Source organism: Puma concolor, chromosome A1 (genome assembly GCF_028749965.1).
Source record: "Puma concolor isolate L17-30 chromosome A1, mPumCon1.1.hap2, whole genome shotgun sequence".
Taxonomy (NCBI): Eukaryota; Metazoa; Chordata; class Mammalia; order Carnivora; family Felidae; genus Puma; species Puma concolor.
Window position 1 is genome coordinate 49,322,906 of NC_141667.1, and position 24,955 is coordinate 49,347,860.

The 24,955-nt window shown below is 40.1% G+C and overlaps 1 protein-coding gene across 2 annotated transcripts in view; it reads right to left on the reverse strand.

Annotated features, from left to right (window-relative positions):
• TIMD4 (T cell immunoglobulin and mucin domain containing 4) overlaps positions 1–23,770 on the reverse strand; it is a 31,936-nt gene extending 8,166 nt beyond the window's left edge. The window contains exons 1-6 of one of the 2 annotated variants that reach the window (XM_086702178.1): positions 23,641–23,770; positions 19,097–19,435; positions 16,553–16,780; positions 15,107–15,190; positions 13,690–13,773; positions 3,568–3,726 (exon numbers count right to left, since the gene is read on the reverse strand). In XM_086702178.1, the coding sequence (XP_086558304.1) occupies positions 3,653–3,726; positions 13,690–13,773; positions 15,107–15,190; positions 16,553–16,780; positions 19,097–19,435; positions 23,641–23,698 (867 nt within the window). In that variant the 5' untranslated portion in view covers positions 23,699–23,770 and the 3' untranslated portion in view covers positions 3,568–3,652. Of the gene's footprint in view, positions 1–3,567; positions 3,727–13,689; positions 13,774–15,106; positions 15,191–16,552; positions 16,781–19,096; positions 19,436–23,640 lie in introns of those variants that run through there. The other variant, XM_086702117.1, reaches the window with a different exon arrangement.
• Between the last annotated feature and the right edge of the window lie 1,185 nt (positions 23,771–24,955).

Below are 24,955 nucleotides of genomic sequence, written 5' to 3' on the forward strand. Positions count from 1 at the left end.
AGTATGGTCTTCCTCAAAATTATGTGTACTCAGAACCTCAGACTGTGACCTTTTAGAAATAGGGCATCTTTGCAGATGTAATTAGTTTAAAGATATTGAGATGAAACCATCCTAGATTTAGGATAGGTCTTAAATCCAATGGCAGGCGTCCTTGTAAGGAGTGAAGAAGACACAGAGAGACACACAGGGAAGGCCACATAAAGATGGGCAGAGATTGAAGGCATGTGGCTTCAAGCCAAGGAATCTCCGAGGCGCCAGAAGCTGGAAGAGACGAGAAGGGATTTTCCCTTAGAGCCTTCAGAGAGAACATGGCCCTGCTGACACCTCCATTTTAGGACTTCTGACCTCCTGCACAATAAGACGATAAATTTGTGTTGGTCTATGCCACTACACTTCTGGTAAATTTTTACAGCATCCTTGGGAATTTAATACAGAGACACAGTGATCACTAAGGTCTTCCACAGGAACAGCGGCTCTGGGGACGGGCACAAGGGATGACAGGAAGACTGACCCTCATTTAAAATGTTTTTGTACGCTTTGTACTTTCACCATATATGTATGGTTATCTACCTAAAAGAAATTCATCGCCAGGTAATAACAACGATAAAAGAATCTTCAACTTAACCACACTTTTCCCAGGTCTATGGACTCACCGATACTTCTGATTAATATTAGACTTCCCTACAGGGTGAGAATGCATTTATATTAAAAAAAAAAAACGAAAATATGGACAGTCTTGGCAGAGTTGTCATTGTAAATCAGTAAATTGGCTTATGGGTACTCTGGCAAAGTGGAATTCCTGTGGGATTCCACCCCAGACCTTGGAGCACTGTAAGAACACACCTGGGTCTCCCCAACGCTGCACTGCCATCTCTGAATATGTGTCTACCCCAGGTTTCCTGGCTGTGTGACCTTGGGCATGATATTTGCTCTCTCTGAGCCACAGTTTAGTCATCCCAAAATGCTGATATTGCCCCAACCAATCTCCTATGTCCTTTTCAACCTTTAAATTTCTGGATGCCTTTGTAAAAAAGAATTTGAATGACCTGAGAAAATGATTATTTTTCATGGTAATTTTTTAAAAAGGATGTAAAGCTATGCTTAGTATAGAAAATCAGTATGTAAATACTTAAGAACATACAACAAACACATGCATACTTCTTGCTTCACAAGGAAAACTGAAAAGAAATACTGAAAGACTAGATACATCTGACATCGAGTGGAAATATGATAGGCAATTAAAAATTTTTTAATTAGTACTTTTTTATAATTTCTAGATTTTCTCAAATGAGAAAATTTTAACTGTAAAATATATATGTGTTAATTACTGAAAACTCTCCAAGATGCCTGAGTCAAGAGCAAACTCTCAAGGTTTCGCTGAAGCACTGCCACAGTGACCTTCTAAGTGACACTTTGAAGATCACTGTTAGAAACACATCAACTCACAGCTGAAAAAGAACTCGGTGATGCTATTAGTAAAAGACAGCCCCCTAGATATGAGTACTGGTGTACAAAGATGTTCAGGATATATATATATATATATATAACATATTATATATCATATATGTGTATATTACATATTATATATCATGTGTGTATATTACATATTATATATGTATGGAATATGTATGTGTGTAATACGCATGTATGTATATTACATGTTATATATGTATATTACATATATGTGTGTTTGTAATATGTGTGTAATATACATATATATGTAATACATATAAGTCTCTAGAGCGAGAATATAGACTTATATATAGGCAGAGAGACTTTTCTGTATATCAAAAATGGTTTGTTTGTTTGCTTTTAGATAATGAATGCATGTAAAAACTGGTGAAATACAAGTAGAGTTTGTAGACTTGTTAATTGCATCATGCCAATGTCCATTTCCTACTTTGACCACGTGCTACAGTTATGTAAGATGTTTGTGGCAGGGGAGGGGGAAACTGGAGAAACATATAGCTTTCTCTGTACTATTTTTGCAAGTTTGTATTGAGTCTAAAACTGTTTCAAAATAAAAAGCTTTTAAAAAGTGGTTTAAATATCAGCATTTCATATGGTTCAAACTAATACATGCATAGTGGCTTTGTAATAAAGATTTATTGAAAAAAATGTTGAATACATTTTAAAGTACGTTTAAAAATGATTTTGTAAAAATTTTTGTGTGAAAAAAAATGATAGACGTTACTCTGTCGTGAGAAAAGAAAATGATCTGAAAAGATATAGCCCAAACTGTTATGGTAATTATTTCTTCATCTTGGTCATTTGGGGTGAGGGCTTGGGAAGAATGTTTAGAATACAAGGACATTTCACTTTACAGTGTTTTTCTGTTTTCTTTTACAAGAGCATGTATTTATTTTATAACATAAAAATATAAAGTGTAAATGTTAAAACCACAACATAAAAACATTGCCTTTACTTTTATCATCTAGTAGGATAAGAAGCAGTATTCAGTGCATATGCTGGAAGAGCTCTGTTGAAGGAGACTCACATCTGCCCTTTCTAAAGAATGTGTCCTGTATCTGGATGATATAGATTAAGGGTTGCCAAACTATAGCCCAAGGGTTGAATCCAACCTGCTGCCTGTTTTTGTACAGCCTGAGAGCTAGGAATCATTTTAATATTTTTTTATTGGGGAAAAATCAAAAGAAGAATAACTCAACACACATGCAAACTACAGGCAATTCATATTGAATGCCCATCAGTAAAGTTTTATTGAAGTGCCCATTTGTTCATGTGTTATCTGGGGCTGCTTTTGTACTACAAGGGCAGAGCAGAGTAGTTGAGACCACCAGCATGGCTGGTAGGACCGAAAATATGTACAGTCTGGCCCTTTACAGAAGAGTTTGCTGACTTCTGGTATAGTTAGTCCCCGGATGCAAAAACAACACCCATGGAGTCAGGGAATTAAACGTGTTATATCAGAGCACAATTTTAATGCTAAAACCTTCAGACCTTCAGACCCTAGAGTGATGAGACTTCCCCTCAAGAGGGTTATGCCTAAGGTAGTGGATTCGAACTTACTCACTGAAATAAAACTACATGCTATGTGCAGATCTGGAATGGCATTGAATTTTGAGTTAAGAAAATCTTTTAAAATCCATTTTGAACATCACCCCATTTGCCATCCCACTGGTGGAAGTTTGCTTCAAAATTACTTGGAACTCCCTGTAAAAGTCAACTTATTGAGCACTACAGTATGCCTGGCAGAGCGATAAGCACTTCATATAAATTATCTCACTTCATGCTTATACCATCCATTCTACAGACATAAACTGAGGCTGAATAAGTTTAAATCACTTTTTCAAGGTAGCACAGATAATAAAAGGAAATTTGAACTCAACTCTGAATGACTCAAAAAATCATGATTATAACCACTCCGAGAGGAAAGAAAAAGAGCATATTAGCATCCTATTTGAAAATACAAACTCTAGCCAGTGGGCTACGTTCCAGAAATCAACTGGAAATAAAAGCACTCTATATTCTCAGTGGGTCTGTTTAAAAACTGATAACTAAGTATTTTGACTCATTAAATTCATAGACACAGGACTCATCTGTATGTACTTTTAAAGCAAATTTAGTTCTGATATAAGTCAACTCAATGATACAATCTTAACACAATCCTAGGACTTTAAAAGCGACAACTTCAAGCCTTCAGGTGTTCTTCCATAGGTAGCATCTGGCTTATGCTGCCCCCTTCTGGACCACTGGTGATATAGCCTTAAAAATTCAAAGGCAAGATAAAAAAGATCCTTCTGAGAGTATTTTAGATTTGAAAAGAATTCAAAATTATCTCCTCTGATCCCCCCCCTTTTTAGGGAAAAACTAAAATCTAGAGACAGTTTCACTCATTCAGGTTTCACAGTAATGAGTAACGAAGGAAGTGACTAGAACCCATATTTTTTGTACTTGCCTGGCAGCACTAATGCAGATCTGGAATTTCAAAACGGCTTTTGAAAACAGAAACACAACTTTCTTCAATTCACATACTTGCTTTAAAATTTTGGAGACCTCTGAATGTTTTTAGTATGTGCAATGATCAAAAGAGCACCATACGCTGAAATAAATCAATCAATCATTCCATATGTGAGTCAGGTGTTCCTTAGCACCAAGGGCAAAATTGGGTAAGGACCTTTTCTTTTTTTTTTTTTTTTTTTTTTTTTTTTTAATTTTGAAAGGGAACAGACAGCAAATTGGGTTGGCACCCAATGTGGTTCATAAAGAAGAAGGAATGGTAAGATGACGTCACATTTCATGCAGATGAGTTAACAGAAGGAAACTCTAGAACACCATTATTTAAGAGTCACTGAGTTCCGGGGCACCTGGGTGGCTCAGTTGGTTGAACATCTGACTTCAGCTCAGGTCATGACCTCACAATTTTTGAGTTCCAGCCCCACATTGGGCTCATTGCTGTCAGCATGGAGCCAGCTTCAGATCCTCTACTCCCCCCACCCTCTCTCTCTCTGCCCCTCCCCTGTTCACTCTCTCTCTCTCAAAAAAGTATATATATATTATATATATGATATAAATTTTATATCACATATATATCTATATATTTTTATATATTAATATCACATATTTATATATTTATATATGTGATATGAATTTTATATCATATATATATATATTTTTAGGTCACTGAGTTCCAAACTTTGCGTCAAACTTCCACTGCCTCCAAGGATGCCCCACCAACAAAAATGTCGTCATCATTATGAGAGCCCAGAGTTGTCACCTCAAGTCACTACTCTCACGTGCCAATATGAAGTGAAGCAGAGCTAAGACCTCATCCTTAATCCACCATCCCCACCCCCCAACCCTGGACTCCTCTCTGCAGGGCAATGCTCTTCCTACACCAGCTGATTGATTTTGGTTGAGGGAGGTGGCAAAGTCCTCACTTTACCAAGGAACCTCAGAAATGCTAACAACAACAATAATAATAAGTGGATACCATATACCAAGCACTTAACTATACTACATGCCAGACACAATGCAAAGTACTTCCATGTCAAAGCACTTCCATGTTTGAGCTCAGAAAATGCTCTGCAGTCAGGCACCTGGTGGCTCAGTCGGTTAAGCACCCAACTCTTGATTTCAGCTCAGGTCATGATCTCACGGCTTGTGAGTTCGAGCCCTGCACTGGACTCTGCACTGACTGTGTGGAGCCTGCTTCAGAGTCTCTGTCTCCCTTTCTCTTTCTCTCTCAAAAATAAGTAAACCTTGAAAAAAAATTTTTTTAAAGAAAATGCTTTGCAATAGACACCGTTGGTTTTCTCACTGCCCAGTGAGAATCCTGTGGCCTAGAGATGTCAGGTGACTTGCCCAAGTCACGTAGCTAGGAAAGGAAAGAGTAAATCTCAGAGCCAGGATTATCTACCTGCAGAGGCCAAGCTCTTATCCTCTGAGCTCTACAGTCTTTGGAAAATATGGCAAATGCTCACATACAGTTGCCATAGAAAGTTCAGTGGTGGAGAGTGAATGATCTTGCTATTTTGCGGCAAAATAGGAAGAAATCCATTTGGAATGGAACCCTAACCTTTTTGCTGCTTTGATGGGTGCAGTTTTTGGAAAGGAGATCTTTCTAACTATTACTTTAATATTTTAATATTAATAATATAATTTTTACAATTTATTATAATAATATTAATATATAAATAACTATATATTTCTAACTATTGTGATTGATGATGATGATAATGAGCACAATGTAAGCAGCTGAAAGTGCACAAAACACTTTCACATTATCACTCTTGAACTTCAAAATAAACCTACTGAGGGAAGTAAACTTCAGCAGAGTGCTTGAAAGAGGAGGCAACTGAAACTTAGGGAGGTCCCATCTCTTGCCCAGGACTGCACAGCTAGTAATGGTCACTAGTCAAGCAGTGGCAGTATCAGAGCCAGTGAGATTTATCTGAGGCATGATTCTTATTGATTGAAAACTCTTCACAATGTTAGAGCAATGTTATCTGATTCCACCTTCCATGTCTGCCCCCCTCTGCTGGGCTGCTGAGCACCCCAGAGTTCAACAGGCGGCCATGCCAAAGGGCGTTGGTGGCTTCAGTCAATGACTTGTTCACAGTAGGAGAACCGATACCTTGCCTCATCACAGAACCTGCTGAGGTATGTCATTACCCTTCCCCCTGTGACACCAAAGATCTCTCCAGGGCCTAGATCAGTGTCAGAAGAACATTTTGGTGTGCAGAGTGGTCACCCAGCTCACTGGGTTATCTCTCAGTGAGGCCCCATCTTAGGACTGGCTCCATTTCAGTGGCTGAAATAGACACCTTACTTCTTTTTCCCTTTGTTTGCTTTACCACAAACATACTTCTCTTAAAGCTTGGCAACTCCCTTTGTTTTTATTTGGTTGACCTTTCTGAAGGTGAGCTGTTAGATGCTAGAATTACACAGATTCAATCCCAGCTTTATTAATGAAAAAATATCATTTGTACGGTTGGTAGAATATAATGCTATTGTGAGAAGAATCATGAAAATCCATTTTTTGTCCTTTGCCTTTATCCCCAGACTGCCAGCCTACAACTGATTCGAGCCTGTGAACAGCGTGGGCATGAGAGATAAAACAAATCGGCTAATGCCTCACGAAAGATGTTGACTTTGAAATCAACTGCATCCAATTTCTTTCCTCCTAACAACGGCATTTTTGAGTGAAAATGAGCTTTGCTTCATTCCCCTGCCTTCCTCCGTTCCTTCTGCTGAACTTGTACTGAAAACAGCAATTCCCCCTACAACTTCTTTATGTCCTTGATCAACTGAGGACCCAGAAAAAAATGTTAAGTTCTAACATGGCTCAGCTTTGTCTTTAATAAAATAGTGCAACGTAGGGGAAAGAGCTCTGATTTGAGAGCCAGAAGAGAGTCCTATCTGGGGCCTCGTTCCCACTTCTCTTTGAACTTTTTTATGCCTGTGTGCCTCAGTTTCTTTCTATGTAGAACGAAGAGTGCACACTACACCAGCAACTCCTAAATGTCTTCTTGGGGCCAGGGATGGGATGGCTTCAAAAGAATCTCCTGAGGAAGTTTGCTAAGCATACAATTTCTTAGACCCACCCCCAGGGTAGGTTCTAATTCTTCAAGCCTTGGGTAGAGTAAAACAATCTATATTTTTACTAAGCACGCTGTGTTTTCAACCCATGGCCAGGTCTGGTATATACATGAACTGGATGACCTTGAAGTTAAAGGTCTTGGTTCCATCCCCTGGGAGGTCAACATGAGATCAGATTGCTCCACACTTTCATTTATTCTATCCTCACTCCCTTTTCTCTTACCTCCATTTCTAGACCAAACCCTACCTCTCTCATTTTTGACTGATCCCCTTCTGCTACACCAGGACCAACCTTGCTCCATTCACTATCTCCTTCTCTAAATATCCATCCTCAAACTTCTTGGAAGAACACCGAATATTCACTCTCTAACAATTGCTTGTCTTGGACTTCAGAGCATCCACCCAGAGAGCTAACACTGTTCACCTAATGGTTCACAGCCACCTAAGGGCTTCATCCTTCTCGACCAGCATTCTGAATTTCCCAGTATTTGACTATACCCTCCATAACTTTTGTCAGCTCAGCCCTCTCTGCACTCATGATCTGCTGGATCCCTTCCTACTTTTTCTGTCTTCATCCCTGCCTCCTCTTCCAATGTAGTTGTCCCTTTATGGGGTTGTACCTTTTCATTTCTCCCTCCATCTCACACAATATCTTTAGGTGATTTCACAGGAGCTTTCCATTATCCCTCTCCTAATGAGAAAATATAATAAAGTGCTTAAGAGCTGAGTTTCAAGAGCCAAGAGACCCAGGGTTCAAACTCTGGCAAATTTAACTTCTCCAAACCTCAGTTTCTTTTCCTTTATAATGGAAGTAATGATAGCATCTTTCTCACAGATGCAGACAATGCCTCACAATGAGACACTGTGCCCAAGCCTGGTATATAAAAAGCATTTGGTAAGTGTCATTTATTATCAGTGATTCCCCAAATCGTATCTAGAGCCCTGAACTGTCCCTTATGAGATAATATGTATTAAATTATTGGTGTATTTTTAAGTCCCTGTTCAGCAATTGTAACCTGAATCATGGTAATTATTATTTGATCAGAGGTAGGTGCCAATCATCAAAGACACCCATTCTCACCCAGGCATCCGTAAGTCAACCCAGCCCCATATTCCCAACTGCCCATTAGACATTCCTCAGGGGCCCTTCAAACTCCAGCTCTCCCAAACAAATTCACCCTTTTTCCTGGGGTTCCTTACTAGTTAACCTGTCACATCAATCTAACCTCCCAAGTACAGAGAATGAGTCATCCTTCATTCTTACTCTGATCACTGTCCTCCCAATCCTAACTCCTAAGTGGCTTTGACTCTGTCCCCTCTCTGTAGTTACTGCTGCCATTATTCTACTCTAGACATTCATCTCTGGTATGAATTAGTACAAAAGGCTCCTGGGTAGCCTCTCTGCCCCCAGGCTTGCTCCTTCTCATACATCTCCCACACTCTTACCAGAGCAATGTTTCCTAAAACAGAACTGGAAATATCATTCCCTACCCAGAAAACATGAATGGTTTCTCATGACCCTGGAATAAAATCTAAATTCTTCAGCCTATCAATCAAGTCCCTTAAGAACCTAGACCATTCCCAGCTTCTTGTCTCTATTAGATTAAACTAGACTATTAGACAAGCTCCAAAGATTTCATACTCTTATCAAGTTCCCTTCTTTTTGTTCATGCTCTTCTTCCTGCCTGTTCACCCTTCCCTGCACAATGAAATGTTCTCATCCTTGAAGAACCAATTCGAAGATTATTAAGTTAAATTATGCTGGCCATCCTTTCCAGGATAGAATCCATCTTCCCTTCTTTGGGCCCCCAGGAAAACTTTCCATACTTCTATCCCAAAACTAAACCCACTGGATGATTGTTTGCTATACATAGCCTGTCTATCTTACTAAAGAGTGACCCCTTTTAGGACAGATGTCATGACTTATTTATTCCCATGCCATGTATAGAAAATTAATTCAATAAGCCATGTTTAAGTAATGACGGATTTGAAACGCCTTTACCAAAAAATCATATTACCTATTTCCAAGTACCCAAAACAAATTCCAAGATAAAGAGAAAAGTCTCATCTCCAACCACTTTGTCCTCTGAGAATCCTTTGGCTCCTTGGAAAGGCCAGCTTGCTCTGGACCATGAAGCTTTGGATGACTTTGTCAAACAGAAAGACACGGTAATAGAGCAGCTGTTTCTAAAAGCATTCCCTCCCATTTTCTGGGCCCCAGTTTCTAATCTTCTCAGTTTCCCAGATTTCCATAGACAATACTCCTCCCTGGGAGTTAATGAACACAAGTTTAAACCCCCTGAAACCTGGGTGTGAGTCTCAGATCTCTCTCTGTCTAGCTGTGCGATCTCGGGCAAGTCACTTCACATCTCTGAGCTCCATTTCTAGGCAGCCTTAGAGTGGAAGCAAGGATTTGCCACCCTAGGTAGGCCTTTTCACATGATGTCTACAGCAAATGCCTTAAAAGTAGAGGGAGCACTGAAGCAGGAGATAACCTACTTGGAGTTGTCCTATGAAATGAATCACATGAATCTGGAAGTTCTTGCTTGGCACACTCAACCACAGCTCTTTTTCAGGCATGACTTGAATTCCACGCCTACATTGTAGAGTGGAGCCTCTACAGACTGAGCAGTATGAGAAGGACAAAACAATTCAGAGGCAGCAGGAGATGAAATGTGTCCATAAGCAGGAATAAAACCAATGATTAAGAATTCTGTAGAGCCATCTAAAAGGGAGTCGGTGAAGAGCTTTCAGAATCTCAGATTTACTCCAGTAACAAGTAGAGAATTACTACCGTGAGATTTTAAAAGCTCTTGTAACTTTCCCAGGTTTGTAATTTTGTCACTCATTGGCTGTTTCCCTGGTGCAATTAACAGATTTTAAAAAATCATGAAACCATAAGTGTCTGTGTGCTTATAAGGAACAGCAAGTCAGTTGGGAGCTGGTGAAAGTGGCCTCTTGTTACCCTGCCAGAGAGACCTAAAAATGCAGGTGTGTGAGTAGGAATAATAGATGTGTGAAGAAGAAAGGAAATGGGGATAGGGCATAAGGACTATCGTTTACTAGCCAGTAATTAGGTACCAGGTATTTTTCTTATGCGTTTCCTCACTTAACAGTCCTATGAAATAAGTACTAATATCATCATCACTGTACGTTTTGGGGAAACTGAGATTTAGAGAAGAACAGAACAAATAACTCACCTGAGGATCTAAAAGAAAACAGAAACACAAAAATGGCAGAGCTGGGATATAAGCCTGAGCCTTCAGACTCCCCAGTGAGCTTTTTCAACCCCCACCCAGAGCTACCCTGGAGGCTGTGAGGATAAAAGACTAGAAAGAAAGGATCTGAGATGTTACTGAGGCAGTAAAAGAACAGAAGGCATAATCAATGGCAGACTTAATCCCAGGCCATCAGATTATGACTTCAGTGTCCCTCCCCAGTAGAGGGAACAAATTGGAACAAATTTGAGGGAGGGAACAAATTTGTCTTGAGGGAACAAATTGGAACCATTTCACAAATTCCTGCTGCCACGCAAGAAATGAAATGAACCCTCAGGCTGGATGGAATGCTTTGAGTTCCTAGGTACCTGGAGGGGTCAGAGTTTGCATTCTTCAAACAGACTCTTTAGCTCCGGGGTGGGGGGAGGGGAGAAACCTATGCAAGTTTTTATTGTTGTTTGTTTGTTTGTGTTTGAATGATGGTTCCAAACCACTTGGAGCTTTGCAGAATTCTTGGAGAATCTAAAGATACGTCCTAGACTTTTCCCTCAGAAAAATGCATGTGCACATATGCACACATAATTATATATGTAATTTCAGGGGGTTCATACCACCCCCAGCCCGTCCACAGACAACTCCACCCAGGAGACCACAGACATTTAAAATTTTAAATCTCCGAGGCCTGGTGTGAGTCCCAGCTCTCCCTCTGCCCAGCTCTATGATCTTGGGTAAGTCACTCCACGTCTCTGAACTCCATTCTAGGGAGCCATGGAGTGGGGGCGAAGAACTATCACTCTGGGTAATGCTGACTTTAGGGAATAATAATTTTGACCAGATCTTCTTGAAGAATTGAAACCAGCTCTCATCCACGGAAGGCTTGCCCTCCAAAATTACATGAAGAAAGGAGGAAGGAATCAGGGATATTTGGCCAGGGAAAGAAACCCCACAGAGTCACGTGAGCTCTCTGAAAGGAGTTGAAAGCACTTTCAAGTGAATGAAGAAGTAGCACTTATCCTGACTTATTCTGTAAATGGCTCCAGACTGGGGAGTGAGGGGTGGGGAGAAGCAGCACAGTATGATGTCAGAATGGCAGCAGAGTTGAACAGACATGGGTTAAACCCGTGTCATCATTTACCAGATAAGTTATATAACCTTCATGAACTCTAAAATGGGGGTGATAATGGTATCTATCTCATAGGATTTTGTGAGAAGCCAGATGAAAGAATGCGCTTAACGTGAGCAGTATTGAAACAAAGAGAGACTTCAGTAGATGTCAGCTACTCTAATAAACTCTCTGACCCTCCATTTCTTTATCTCTAAAATAGGTATAATATCTGTACCTGATCAGAAGGTCACTATGAGATTTAAATAAGAAAATACACATTAAATACACTTAGTACAGCACCTAACACATAATTAAGTCTTCGGCAATAGAAAGTGCAATTATTGTTACAAATGTTTCATTACAACCGGTGGGATGAGAGGACAGTAAACGGAAAGAACACCACCATTTACTTCAAACAGGAAGGCAAGACAAAATAAAATAATATCTAAGAGCTTGGACTCAGAGCTAGACTTCCTGCATCAGGAACCTGAGAGCAGTGTGGCCTTGGAAAAGTTGCACAAAATAGGGGTATGAGCATCTGCTAAAAAGGAATTGAATGAAGTGGCCCATGAGAACAGCTTTGCACTGCACCACATATAATATGCGTTCAATAAGTCCTGGTTTCTTCCATAATGAGTAAAGGTTAAACAGAGATAGACCTTCTTACAGCAAGCTCCTTCTCAGCAATGCAGCCTCTAGATGTTGCTGCAAGCATTCTCTCTCCTCCAGGATTTATCAAGGAGGAGTAAAATAACAATTATCTGGGATATTACAGAAGAGGGTGAAACATCAAGATGACCTCTTGTTTCCTTGCAGTTGAATGCAAAATAGCCTGAGATTTAAATGGAATGAATGATAACATTTTGAGAACTCCTTGCCCACTCTCCATCATTTTTCTCATTTCTACCTTCTCTTCTGCCAGGAAACAGCCCCCGCTTTTACCCCACGCCACAGACAAAGAAGGTTTGGATCTTTGGCATCTAGCTTCACCTAAGTTAACAACAACTAGTCCAAATTTCCCATCTTCCCGCTGAATGAGGTAGCGCCAAAAAAAAAAAAAAAAAAAAAAAAAAAAAAGCCAAAACTTTTCAACATTAGGTCACCCTTGCATTTCACCTTGATTTATAGTCTTCCTTCAAAATGTATCCTCTTTCCACTTACTCTTGCCCATCCTCTCCAATTCTATCTGCTGAGCCTTTGTGAGTGATGTTACACTGCCTCCTTCACAGAGTTACAGGACCATTGTTTGGCTAATAAACATATGGAAAGACACTCAAACGCCTTGTTAATCAACAAAAAATGAGACAACAAAAAATGAACAACAAAAAAATGGGACAGAATTTTCTTCTCAGGAGATTGAAAAAAAATTAAATAAATGGTCATATCAAGTATAGGGGAGATGTAGGAAAGCAGACACTGTGGGTGGGAAAATAAATTGGCAAAGCCTTTCCAGAAGACAATTTTGTAATGGTTAGTAAATTTAAAGTGTACATTTCTTTCAGCCTAGGATTTCTCCTTCTTAATCACCACCCTAGACCCTTAGACATAGACACTTAAGGAGGCTCTCACATACAAGGATGCCCCTGCAAACTACTTATGGTAATGAAATATTAGAACACCTCAATGTCCCTTCGTGGGCATTGGATATTATAAGTATCCACAGTATAAAATTCTATACAGCAATTTAACATAATGATATATATCTACATGGACTGGAAAGGAAAGTAGTCCAGTATATAATGTTAGGTAAATAAACAAAATACAGAAGGCTACATACAGTATAATAGAATTTTTTTTTAATTCACACAACAGAACAAAACTGCATATTTCTATACACACACATAAGCAAATAGAAAAAGATCTGGGAATGGTCCTCTTTAACTAATAGCAGTGATTATATCACAGGAAGGGCTGGGATTAAACACAGGGAGTCAAAGAGATTTTTTTCCTACTTTTTATGTATCCCTAACAAAAATACATTAGTGTAACATTTGTGTAATTTACAATAAATTACTAATTTTTTTTAAATGAATGGATGATTTTCTGGCAATTCTAGCTTCAAGACAGAAACAACTAAGGAAGAAGGGGAATCCCAACACAGGGGTTTCAGAAAAGAGGCAGAAGAGGGAAGAAGCAAACATGGCTGCTATTAGCTGGTTTCACTTTCCCAGCTTGTGGGAAGATGTAGGATGTGACCACAGTGGAACCAAAATAGCCAAATCCCAAGACAAACAGGCAGATGGCAGATGACAGATTGTTCCCACAGTCAAAGACAAAATCACCCTCACGAGCACAGCCCCTTACCTCTTGGCTGAGGAAAAGTCACTGACTCACTCATTTCCCACATTGATGTCTGGGACGTTGACTGGAGACCCCAACCTTCAGATTCTGAAAAAAACAAAACAAAACAAAACAAAACAAAAACAAAACAAAAACAAAACAAAACAAAAACAAAGGAAAAGAGAAAACAAACTTAGGTAAAAACTTGTCTTTTTTATTTTTGGTGCCCCACTGTCCCCTAAACTAACTTTTGTCATAAAAAAAATAAAAGTAGAATGGGGCGCCTGAGTGGCTCAGTTGGTTGAGCATCTGACAGCTCAGAGCTTGGAGCCTGCTTCAGATTCTGTGTCTCCCTCTCTCTCTGCCCCTCCACCACTCATGCTCTGTCTCTCTCTCTGTCAAAAATAAATAAACGTTAAAAAAATATCTTTTTTAAATAAAAAATAATAATAAAAGAAGAAGAAGAAGAAGAAGAGCTAATGTTTACAGAGCATTCAGTTCATGCTGTTCTAAGTGATCTACAAGTATCCTCTCATTTAATCTTCAGAAAGAGACACAGGATAGGTGTTATTATTATTCCCATTTTATCAATGAGGAAGCCAAGACCCAAAGAGGTTAAATAACTTTCCCAGAGTCATACAACAGTTAAGAAGTGGGTCTTGTACCCAGGCAGTGTAACACCAGAGCACACACCCTGTGCCATACTGCCTCCCTATATTGTACTAACACAAGAACAGATTCATTTATTTACCCCATAGATATCTGTTTTCTTCTACTTGACTATAAGCCCCATTAAGTAAAATTTGCCATTTGAGCACTTACTAACATGCCAGGCACTCACCTAAGGCCAAAAATCCATGAAGTTATTCAACTCTCCAACTCACCTGGGAAATCAGCCAAGGCCAGAAACCCCTGGCAAAAAGGAATAAAACAGAGAGCCCAGCCTGGGCACTTCTCTCTAGCAACCCCCATGGATGTAAATCGTGCCTTATTTTAGGGTATTCTCTGCCCTTGGACCCCTATTAAATACCTAAAGAACTCTTGATTGATGAAAGATCACATGAATGAATTTCTCTCTCTACTACAGAAAGCCAATGATCAAGTGAGGACGTCCCTCAAGGAAGTCAACAAAGATCATTGTACTGGGAATTAGGATGAGACGGCTAAGCACTGCCTCACCTGGAATGGAAAGGCAAATATTCCAGAAATGTGCTACCATGAGGAGTTGCTTAAACAAATCAAGGTCAGTCTCTCTCCCCACCCCTCTTTCTCTCTCAAAGCCACAAGAATGAATGAACCACAAATGTGGTCCAATTTGTCCTAGATAGGGTTCATGGCACACAGGACCCAAAATTCATCTTCAGTTATCTCATTCAATAGCATTTTACTCTCCTCAACCTAAGAAATGAGGAAAAGAAAGAGAAAGAAAGTGTCTTCATACCTCTGGATGTAAGCAAGGCAATGTTTCCAGAGGTCACCTCGGTGCTTCTCTCAGAGTCACTGGAGAGAAAGAAACTTTCTGATTCTGGAATATAAAAAAAGTTTGATAAAAGAGAGCTGCAAAAATAAGTGTTTGTGCCGAGTGGTGGGATCCAGGGCTATTTTTATACTTGTCTTTGCGCCTTTTTATATATTTCAGGTTTTCTTCAAGGATTGCAAGTAATTTTTTAGGATCAAGAAAACTATAAATGTCATAGTTTAAGGTGATTATTTTAAACACCAAAAACAATTAAAAATACATACAAAAATTGGCTGGTTTATGGTTCATGAACTTTAGGTGACAACCCAGAGTATAACAGAATTAGCTGATTCAATATTATAAAGCTATTTAAATTATCCAGGCCTTACTGAGGCAGCTGAGACAGCTAAGAAAGCCTTCACACTATCTCTTAATGAGTTTCCAACAGCATTACCTTGGTATCAGAGGTTGAAACATGGTGGGCACTTTGATAAGCCCTATAAGTAATGAAGCTAGTAAGTCAGTGAGGGTCCAAGATGGAGGATCAAAAACGACTTGGGGGGGGAGGGGCAGGAAGGAAAGAAAAAGAAAAGAATGGAAGGGAGGGAGGAAGGGATTGAGAGAAGAAGGGAAGGAAAGAGGAAGGAAGAAACAAAGGTAGAACTAGTTCATCATCAAGGGATATTTTAAGGCATCTGGAGGCCTTTCCTCAACCAATCTCTAATGCCAAGGCAGAGACTTAACCCCTAGAAGAATAAAACTGGGGTCTGACCTCAGGTGACATATCCTAGCTGTTGCATAAATATCTCTAAGATTCCTGGAAGGTCAACTGGAGAACCAAAAAATCTGACTTTCAAAAAACAGAAAAAATAGGGGGCAAAAAAGGAAACCATAAAACAAAGAAAAGGAACAGATTGATGAAACCACATCCTCACTCACACACACGCACATACATACAGTTATAAACTGAACTATATTCCCCAAAATTCATATGTTGAAATTCTAACCCCCAATATAGGAAATTGTGCCCTTATTTGGAGAAAGAAATAATTAAGTAAAATGAAGTTATATGGATGGACCCTGATTCAATATGACTGGTGTCCTTATGAGAAGATAAGATTAGGACAGAGACACAGAGGGAAGACCATGTGAAGACACAGAAAGAAGGTAGCCATTTATAAGCCAAGAAATCAGTCGTACTGACACCTTTGTCTCATACTTCTAGCCTCCAGAATTATGAGAAAATAAATTTCTGTTGTTTAAGCCCCCTGCTCTGTGGCATTTGTTATGACAACCCTAGCAAACCAGAATGCACACACACAAGGGCAAGTCTCTGAACTGCCCCATTCAGTAAAAGAACCCTGTTGCAAGGGACCCAAGATACATCTGACCAGCAGAAGGGAAAGAATGGCCAAATGTACCATGTACCTGTAGTGAAGGTGGGTGCTCCCATTGAAGGCTCAGTGGTCTCAAGAACTGGGGTTGCTTCAGGAAGAAAGGTTGATATTGTTGGGGGGCATGTGGTTGCCACAGCTGTGAGGGTAGTCTGAAGTGGTGTTCTGGTTGTGAGTTCAGGTGTAGTCACAGCTGTTGTTGGAAGCACAGCTATGGTTGTCGTCATGGCAGTAGTGGTTGTTGGGCGCTTGGTTGTTGGAGCTGTAACCGATATAAGATACATTGTACAAATATATGTGGGATCTGTCCATTTCTCTGTTTCTGCTGCCCTCACCTGGTCCACTGGCCTGGACCACTGGAATGCCCATGAAAGTTGGGTTTCTTGCCCCTACTCTTGACCTTTCCGATATGTTTTTTACACATTGGCTAGAACAATCTTTTAAAATGACAAATAATTATGTTGGTCCCTGCTTAAAAGATTTTACTGGGTCCTCCTTGCCCTTGAGATAAAGGACCCAACCCCAAAGTTGGCCCACAAAAATTCCACTTGATCTGGCTCTTTCTTTACAATCTCAGGTCTCCACTTTACTCTTCTCACTTGTCTCCAGCCCACTGGCTTTTCTTCACCTCTCTAAACAGTGACCTCACACTGGAGGGACTTTGTACCTGTTGCTTCCGAGACTCTCTCTTCATTAGGCTGACTCCTACTGAACCCTCATGTCTCAGCTAAAAGGACACTGTTGTAAGGAGGTCACACATATTCTGCAATCAATTAGGCTTCTGGGTTTTGCACTCTATACTTTACCTTCACTTTTATTTTATGATTATCGTTTAACACCTGCTTCTCCCACCAGACTGTAAGCTCCATAAGGGAAAATCTGCTATTTATTTTGTTCTCTGCTACAAATCTAATACCTACCACAATGTTGGGCACATGGTAGATATTCCAAAAAGATTCCATAAGTGAGCAAATGAACAATTGCATCAAAAGTGAGCCCAAACATGAAATTTTAGTCAAGCAAGATGAAGAAGCTCAAGTTCTGTTGTACAACTCATACCTAAAGTTAACAATAATAAGTTGTATACTTGAAAATTTGTTAAGTGAGCAGAACTCACCATAGGTGCTCTTTCCACAATGAAATAAAATTAAAATCTGTAATAAAAATGAATCCAAGGTATTCAACATGGGATGAGAATGTAGTCTCTTTCATATATTAATGACAAGTTCATGCCGACACCACTCACCCCCTAACATTTGAGTTTGGGTTCATCAGCCACAGTTATTCTACATATGCTACCATCTCTTAAATATGTCAAATTTTGATTAACTCTAATAGATTTCAGTGAGCTTAGAAATGACCCATAGATACTGAGTTCAACAAGTATTTTATAAAATAATAGCTGGTTATATCAGGCTTGAAAGTAGAAGACTTGGATTAGCCTCATTTAACTTTAATAAAACTTCAGTAAATCAGAAAAATACCTTTTCTATCACAAAGTCACTTTTAAAGAAAAATATACTAAAGTATATGAAAGTTCTGAAATAAGAAGCATCCACATAAGTCATTCCCAAATTTTAGAGTGCATTGGTGTCACCTGAGAATTCTGTTAAACTTGTGGCTATAAGCATATGATCCTGCCTTCCAAGATGCCTACCCAGTCAGGAACAAAGCACAAGAATCCCCCATCTTTTTTTTTTTTAAGTTTATTTATTTATTTTGAGAGAGACGGAGAGAGTGTGAGTGGGGGAGGGGCAGAGAGAGAGAGAGAATCCCAAGCAGGCTCCATCCTGGCAGTGCAGAGCTGATGTAGGGTTTGAACTCACAAAACCATGAGATCATGACCTGAGCCAAAACCAAGAGTTGGACTTTCAGCTGACTGAGCCACTGAGGTGCCCCGATAACCCTCCATCTTTGATGCAGTTTGAACATAGAGCTTACTCTGAGAGACACCATTCCCAACAAGCAGGAAAGGTGATTACTGTTAGCATAATTCAACCAGAGGCTGCCTTCTATGCAGCTCAAATCTTTAAGAATCCCACCATATTCCAGTTTCATCAAAAGCAACTGACAGTAACAGACGGAAAGGCCACCTGAAAACTGCTGTGATTGTCTCCAAGTCTCATGCCCTTTCCCCTTTGCTGGAAGTTGCAAACTTTGGCTTATGGGCTGAAGCTGACCCATGGACACATTTTATTTAATTTATATGGTATTTTTTAAAAAATCTTTGCCAACATATAAAAATCAATGTCATACACGTAAAAATTGCGGAATCTGAAAACACTGTGCACAAAGCAACAATCTCGTAATAAGAAGCAGATGTCTTTTGCAGACTGACCCTCCAATTCACTGGTTCCCTTCCCATGCACCCCCCACCCATTCATTGCTGTGGTCTTCTTGGCCCCCATGGGTATTTGCTCCATACTGTGCCTCCTCTAGTCATAGCAACACATCTTAAAATTAATCTGCCCCCTCGTGCTTAAGCACCTACAGCCTCCCCAACACCACCCAGTACATCCATTCCCCATTAACTGTTGAATCTATCCTTCCACAGACACAAGCCCCTTCATGTACACACCTCTCCTCAGCTGCAGGCGAATGTTCTTTTTCACGTCATTGAACCAGCCAGGGACCTCTATGCGGCAGCAGTATACACTGTTGTCACCTTCGTTGGTGTTCAAGATGGTCAAGGAGACATCGCCTTGTCGGATATTGCCCTGAAGTTCATATTTTGATGACTTCCTGGACAACACCGTCATCCCATCAGTGTGGAGAAGCTCATTGTTGCACTTGGATTTGGGACACGGGCCCTTGCCCCAGCACATGCTGTTGCTGTTTTCAGACCAGGATGAGTACTTACAGGGCAAGGTCACCGACTGACCCAAAAACCCTCTCACAGTGTCTGGTGCAGCTAGAACTGTGAGGAAAGATGAGAAAAATTAAGGCTGTGCAGTACTAAAATCTCTCAAATATACTGCATGATGTTTGTGCAGCTAAAATGCTTCCAGGAAGATGAGAAGAGTCATTATGTATATTTTTTAGCCTAAATTCTGATGTGCCCTTAGCCACTGCTGAGTCCCTAACTCCACACCCTTTTGTCTCCCAGTTACAGATAGCTGACCCACCTCATGGTCTGAACTCATCTCCATAACAAGCCCTTTTTGCTGATTTAAAAACTCTGTTCTTGAGTACCATTCCAATAAGCCAAAAACTTTTCCAATGAAAAATCCAACTCTTTAATCTAATTCCACTAACTCATGTAAACACATCCAGAACTAGCACTCTACCCAGTGTATCCTCAATAAACAGGCCATGTACTGCTGACCTGACTGCTTGGGACTCCCTCCATTTTCAAACCCAGAGAATGCTGTGGCAGTAAGATAGGCTGTTGAACTACGTTCCATTGTCCTTCTCTCCTTTCAGTACTGGATCTAGAAATTGATTGCTCTGGACCATTTATTTGTTGCTAGAGAACATGAAGTTAGGTGGAGTTTGAACACTTTTTTAATGTTAAAACTGGAAAGAACCACAAGAATTAGAAAGAATGGCACCTATGCATAGAAAAATGCCAAGGGTTAGTTTTACTATATTAGTTGTGTGAGATGGAAGTTATCGCTATTTCTGAAATGAAGCAGTCCTATTTCCCAGCTTTGCCTGCTCATCAGCATGACCTGGGGAAGGTGTTGAAAATGCAAATTTTATTGCCCAACCCTGAATCAGAATGTTTGAAGCCAAGGCCCATGGAAATTCTCCAGGTCATTCTGATATCACTTGCTAGTCACCCAGGATTTGAGGACCAGTGGACAAGCTCTTCTAAGATTACTTCCATAGCTAAGAATCTGCGAAACATTTTCACTGCTGCAAATGTTAAGCCCACTGGGTTAATTGAGCATCAACAATTGTTCTAACGATTGCTGGTTCTAACCCTCCACTCCCAAAAAATGCTACTGAAAACAGGCTGAAGCTCCAGATCATCAGGACTCCACCTGCTTTCTCTAGGGTACGTAGGTCCTGCTTTGTTTTCTCCAAGGTACCTTCCTGTGAGATTCTACATTCACTGACTTTGTTGGCCCATTGGGCTAAGTTGTATAGCACATGGCCAAGAGTACCAGGTTCCTCTCTGACCCAGGTATCAGGAATGTCCCCATAACCCTCTCTAAAATAAGGTAAGCACAAACCAAATTCAGACACGCCCTGAAATTTCCGACCCTGAAATCACAGTTTATTCATTTCATTGTAGTAGGAATGTTTCAGTGACCATAAATGCTCTAGAAGTCCATTTAGCCTACCATGAAACAAGGAAAAATAAATACATAAGAAATTCACTGTCATCACCTTCAGCTCTATTACCAACAGAACATATGCACCTAAAACTAGCAACTTTCTCAATATGAGCTTATTCCTATGAATGTTTGGAAAATTAATTAAAAATATATGCAGGAATTATTTCTGCTGGAGATTAAACAGTTTGTTTTTCCAGTATCATACTATAGAAAGAGGCATCCTACTACTCAGTAAGAAAACACCCAATATAAACATTGACAGAAGACATAACAGGCATAGATAAAGAAATACAAGAAGCCAGTAAATTTCATCTGTAAGACTGGCAAAAATTTAGAATGCCAATAATATCAAAGTTGGCCAGACAGGGACTCAGGAAATGACATAGACTATTGGAGTACACTGGAATGAAATGGGAGTTTAATTGGTATAGCCACACTGTGAGGCAATTTGGCAGTTTCCATTAATATTGAGCATGCGTGTATCCTAGCTAAGCCTTAGCAATTCCGTGCTTTGTTATCTACCCTACAAAAAGACATGTGCACAGGGAAATCTGTTTGCAAAAGTTTGCTGCAGCTTTCATATATATGTGAATGAAGTGAACAATGTATGTGGGGAACAGCAAAACTATGGCATATGCATTCCCTGTAAACATAATGAATCATTCATTCCATGCAATCATTCCAAGGTTATTAGAAGTAAATCTTTATCAGTTGACATGAAAACTCCAAGCCTTATTAATGTATGAAAAGGACAAATTCAAAACAACACATAAAATACAAAACCATCTTATAAAACAAATAAAACAGTTTGCATTTTTCTTTTTTTTTTTTTTTGTCTGTGGGCACAGACATATGAAGGTATATGCATAGAAAAGTGTCTGGTGGGATATACACCCAACTCACTGTTCCAGTCGCCTTTGCCATCAGAGGAAAGGAACTGGAGAAGGAGAGAGTAGTCAAAGGGATTTTAGCTTTATGATGCTGTTATTTTTTTCACCTGGGGTGTTTCTGTATTACTGACTGGATTAAAAATTAATATTTAAAAAAAGGAAGCAGGCAATTTGGTGTGGCAGAAAAACACCCATTAGGCTACAGCGTAAACTTCATTCTGCTAGTTACTGCTTTTGTGTTCTTGGGGGAAAGCCACAATAATCCTGACCTCATTATCATTGAAAGCAAGGGGGATATATAATACTTGCTTCAGAAGTATTTTGGAGGTTTATATGCAATGAAGTATCAAATGCCACATGAAATTAATAAAGTATTAGTACAAGTAACCAAGCATTTCAGAATTTAGAAATAGGACAAGAAGCTCTTCCCTGCTGGTACAAAAGTATCTTGGAGCAGAAGAATCACTGATAATCAAATTCCCTTTTTGGGAATTACCTAGGACGGTAGGTACAACCTAGGTTCTGTTGCCAGCTTTGTTCCTCCTCCAGGTGGTGACCTCAGGAAAGGCCCCTTCCCCAGTCAGGGTCTCATTTTCACTATTTACTGAGGAAAGGGTTTCATTCTGCATCTTTTAAGAGCATATCCAGTCCTGATTGATCCTTGCTGATTCTGAGCAATCACTCTCTTCTAAATTGGTCACTTTAGAAAAAGTACAAATGAAAAATGAACAAAAGACAGTTCTCTAGGTGCTGCTTCCTTCACATAGGATTGGAGAAGCCTACCCCATCAGTGTCCAGCCAGGAGCGGGAACATAGACTCCAGCAACCTTCAACACAACGTAAACCTCCACACCTCAACTACTCAGGACAAGATAAAGACCACTGAAAACACTGATAAAGAAAGTGACAGGGATTGCCTTCATTCCATTAATTCCTACAGAGTATCTAGGAAGAGAGGCAGTTAAATGATCAATTACTACAGGGTGACAAGTTCTCTGATGGATGACTTCATGGAAGATAGGAATTCATAGCAGAAACACCTCAGCCCGTCCAGAGGCTCAGAGTGCTCAGGAAAAGCCTGACTTGGGTGGAGACCTGATAATGCATGTAGTTACCGAGAAAAGAAAGGCAGGATGAAAAACAGCATGGCAAAGGTTTGAAGGGTAGAGAGAACACATTTGTTTTCCTTGGAATGGAAGTGCTTTTGAGGGCAGCACACTTGAGAGATCATTTGCAAATAGCTACTAACTTTGAAAACTGCTAGGGATATTAGATACTGTCTAGTTCTAGAATCATGGATTGTTCAAACTGGTCTTATCTGGCTCCCTCATTTCATACATAGAAGAGCCAGAGCAATTTAGACATGTTTCCATTGTTAATGACTAGTGACTGAGACCACTGCAGCTCAGTGAGGAGCATTTTGCCCAAGGCTGCCAGGACACAGAAGTCTAAACTGGCCCAGAATGAGTGTGTACACTTGCATCACCCAAAACTTGGACACAACAAACCTCACCTTCTGGTGAGGGATGAAGCGTCATACCCAGCAAAAGAAGACAAACAAAAAGCAAACCAAAACCACTGAAAATAAAGAGGAAAATACAAATTATAATAAGAGCTCTGCAGAAGAATTCCCCTGGCTCCAACTATGCTAATAACACCTGCAGAGGAAATTTCTTTTCCCCATTTCATCTGACCCTTTATTTTGTGTTTCTTCTTAAGTTGTCATTTCTGATTTGAATACAAATTAGCCCACTGTAAAACTCTAAAACCAGTCTCAGGATAAAACCCTATGTAACTAGAAAGGCAGAGACCCTCCAAAGAAAAAAATCTGGAAGGAATCAAGAATGAAGCAGGCTTCTGCTCTACTGAGGCCTGATCGGCTGTGAAAATCTATCACAGGATGCCAAGCTCTCCAGGGACTCCTGCATGGAAGGATTCAGAACACTTACTCAGAGAAAGCCGCCCAAGTTCAATCAGCAGCCAGAGAATAAGAGGCCCTTTGGACATTTTGACTGTTGGCAGGCCCCAGGAGTCAGTCTGTCTGTCCAAAGTCCATTTCTTATACTCTGGTTAGTGCTGACAGGGCAGGACCTTTTAGTTTCATTTCTCTTTCTGCCTCATAACCTTCCCTTTCCTCCCTCCTGAATAGTCTCCCTCAAGAGATGTATGATAAAATGTGCTGAGCTCTTTCTCCTGACCACCAGTGTATGTGGAAATGTGTGGACTGATAGTGAGGTTGCACCTGTATTCCTTTGTCCATACATATCAAAGGATTTCCTACCCTGCGTGTTAGCATCCATGCATGTGCTTGTGTGTATGTGCATGTGTAAGCTGTGAATGAGCTACAGTCCTTCCCACTCCTGTGCAGCTTGTAGTAAAATGCAATGAACTCACTTCATTGGCTGCTATTTAAACATGGACTCCTCATAGGGGCCAAAGAAAAGTTAGACTGGAAATGGGCTCTGCTCCCTTTACCTGGTTCACCTGGTTCTCCATCACCTGGAACTTTGGCCCCTTTACTCTGATAACTGACAAACAAAAGCAATCAACCATCACATAAGACAAAATCACCATACGAATTTACTAGACAAGGAAAGAAGAATTCAATAGAGGAAGCACAGGACATGCTCAGGTAACAAACAAGCCCAAGGTCAAGACCCAGTTCTACCAGTTTTTAGTGAAGTCTTCATCACCTAATGATGAAGCATAAAAGATAGCTCATGAACCAGACTATAAGGCTTGGGTGAGATGATAGACCTCTGGACTCTATAGCTTTAGTGATCTATCCAAGACCACAGAACCAGTTAGAGGAGGAATCAAATCAAACAGATATGTTTTCTAACATAGATTTAGGTCATCATCATTGGTTACTGAATGTTTAGTTATATTCCAGGCACTCTACTACATGATACAGATGTATTATTTAATTCTCACAACACTAAGAAATAGGTATTTTTTCCCATTTAACAGACGAGGGAATGGAGGCTTAAGGGGGCTACATAAATGACATTGACAGTCAAGAAGGTGAAAACATGACTCAAGCCCAAGTGTCCCTGATCCCAAAATCCATGCTCTTGATCATGACACCCTCCTTCAACCTGTGGTCCTTAGGGAACCACAGCTATGAGACACACCATACCAGTGGCGGCCAAATTATACCCAGCTCCAGAGAGGGAATTTGAGGATGCACAAATGCTCTAGATTTAAGAAAAAAATCCTCATTTGATTGTAACCAGCCAAATGAGTCTCAGACCTTCAACATTG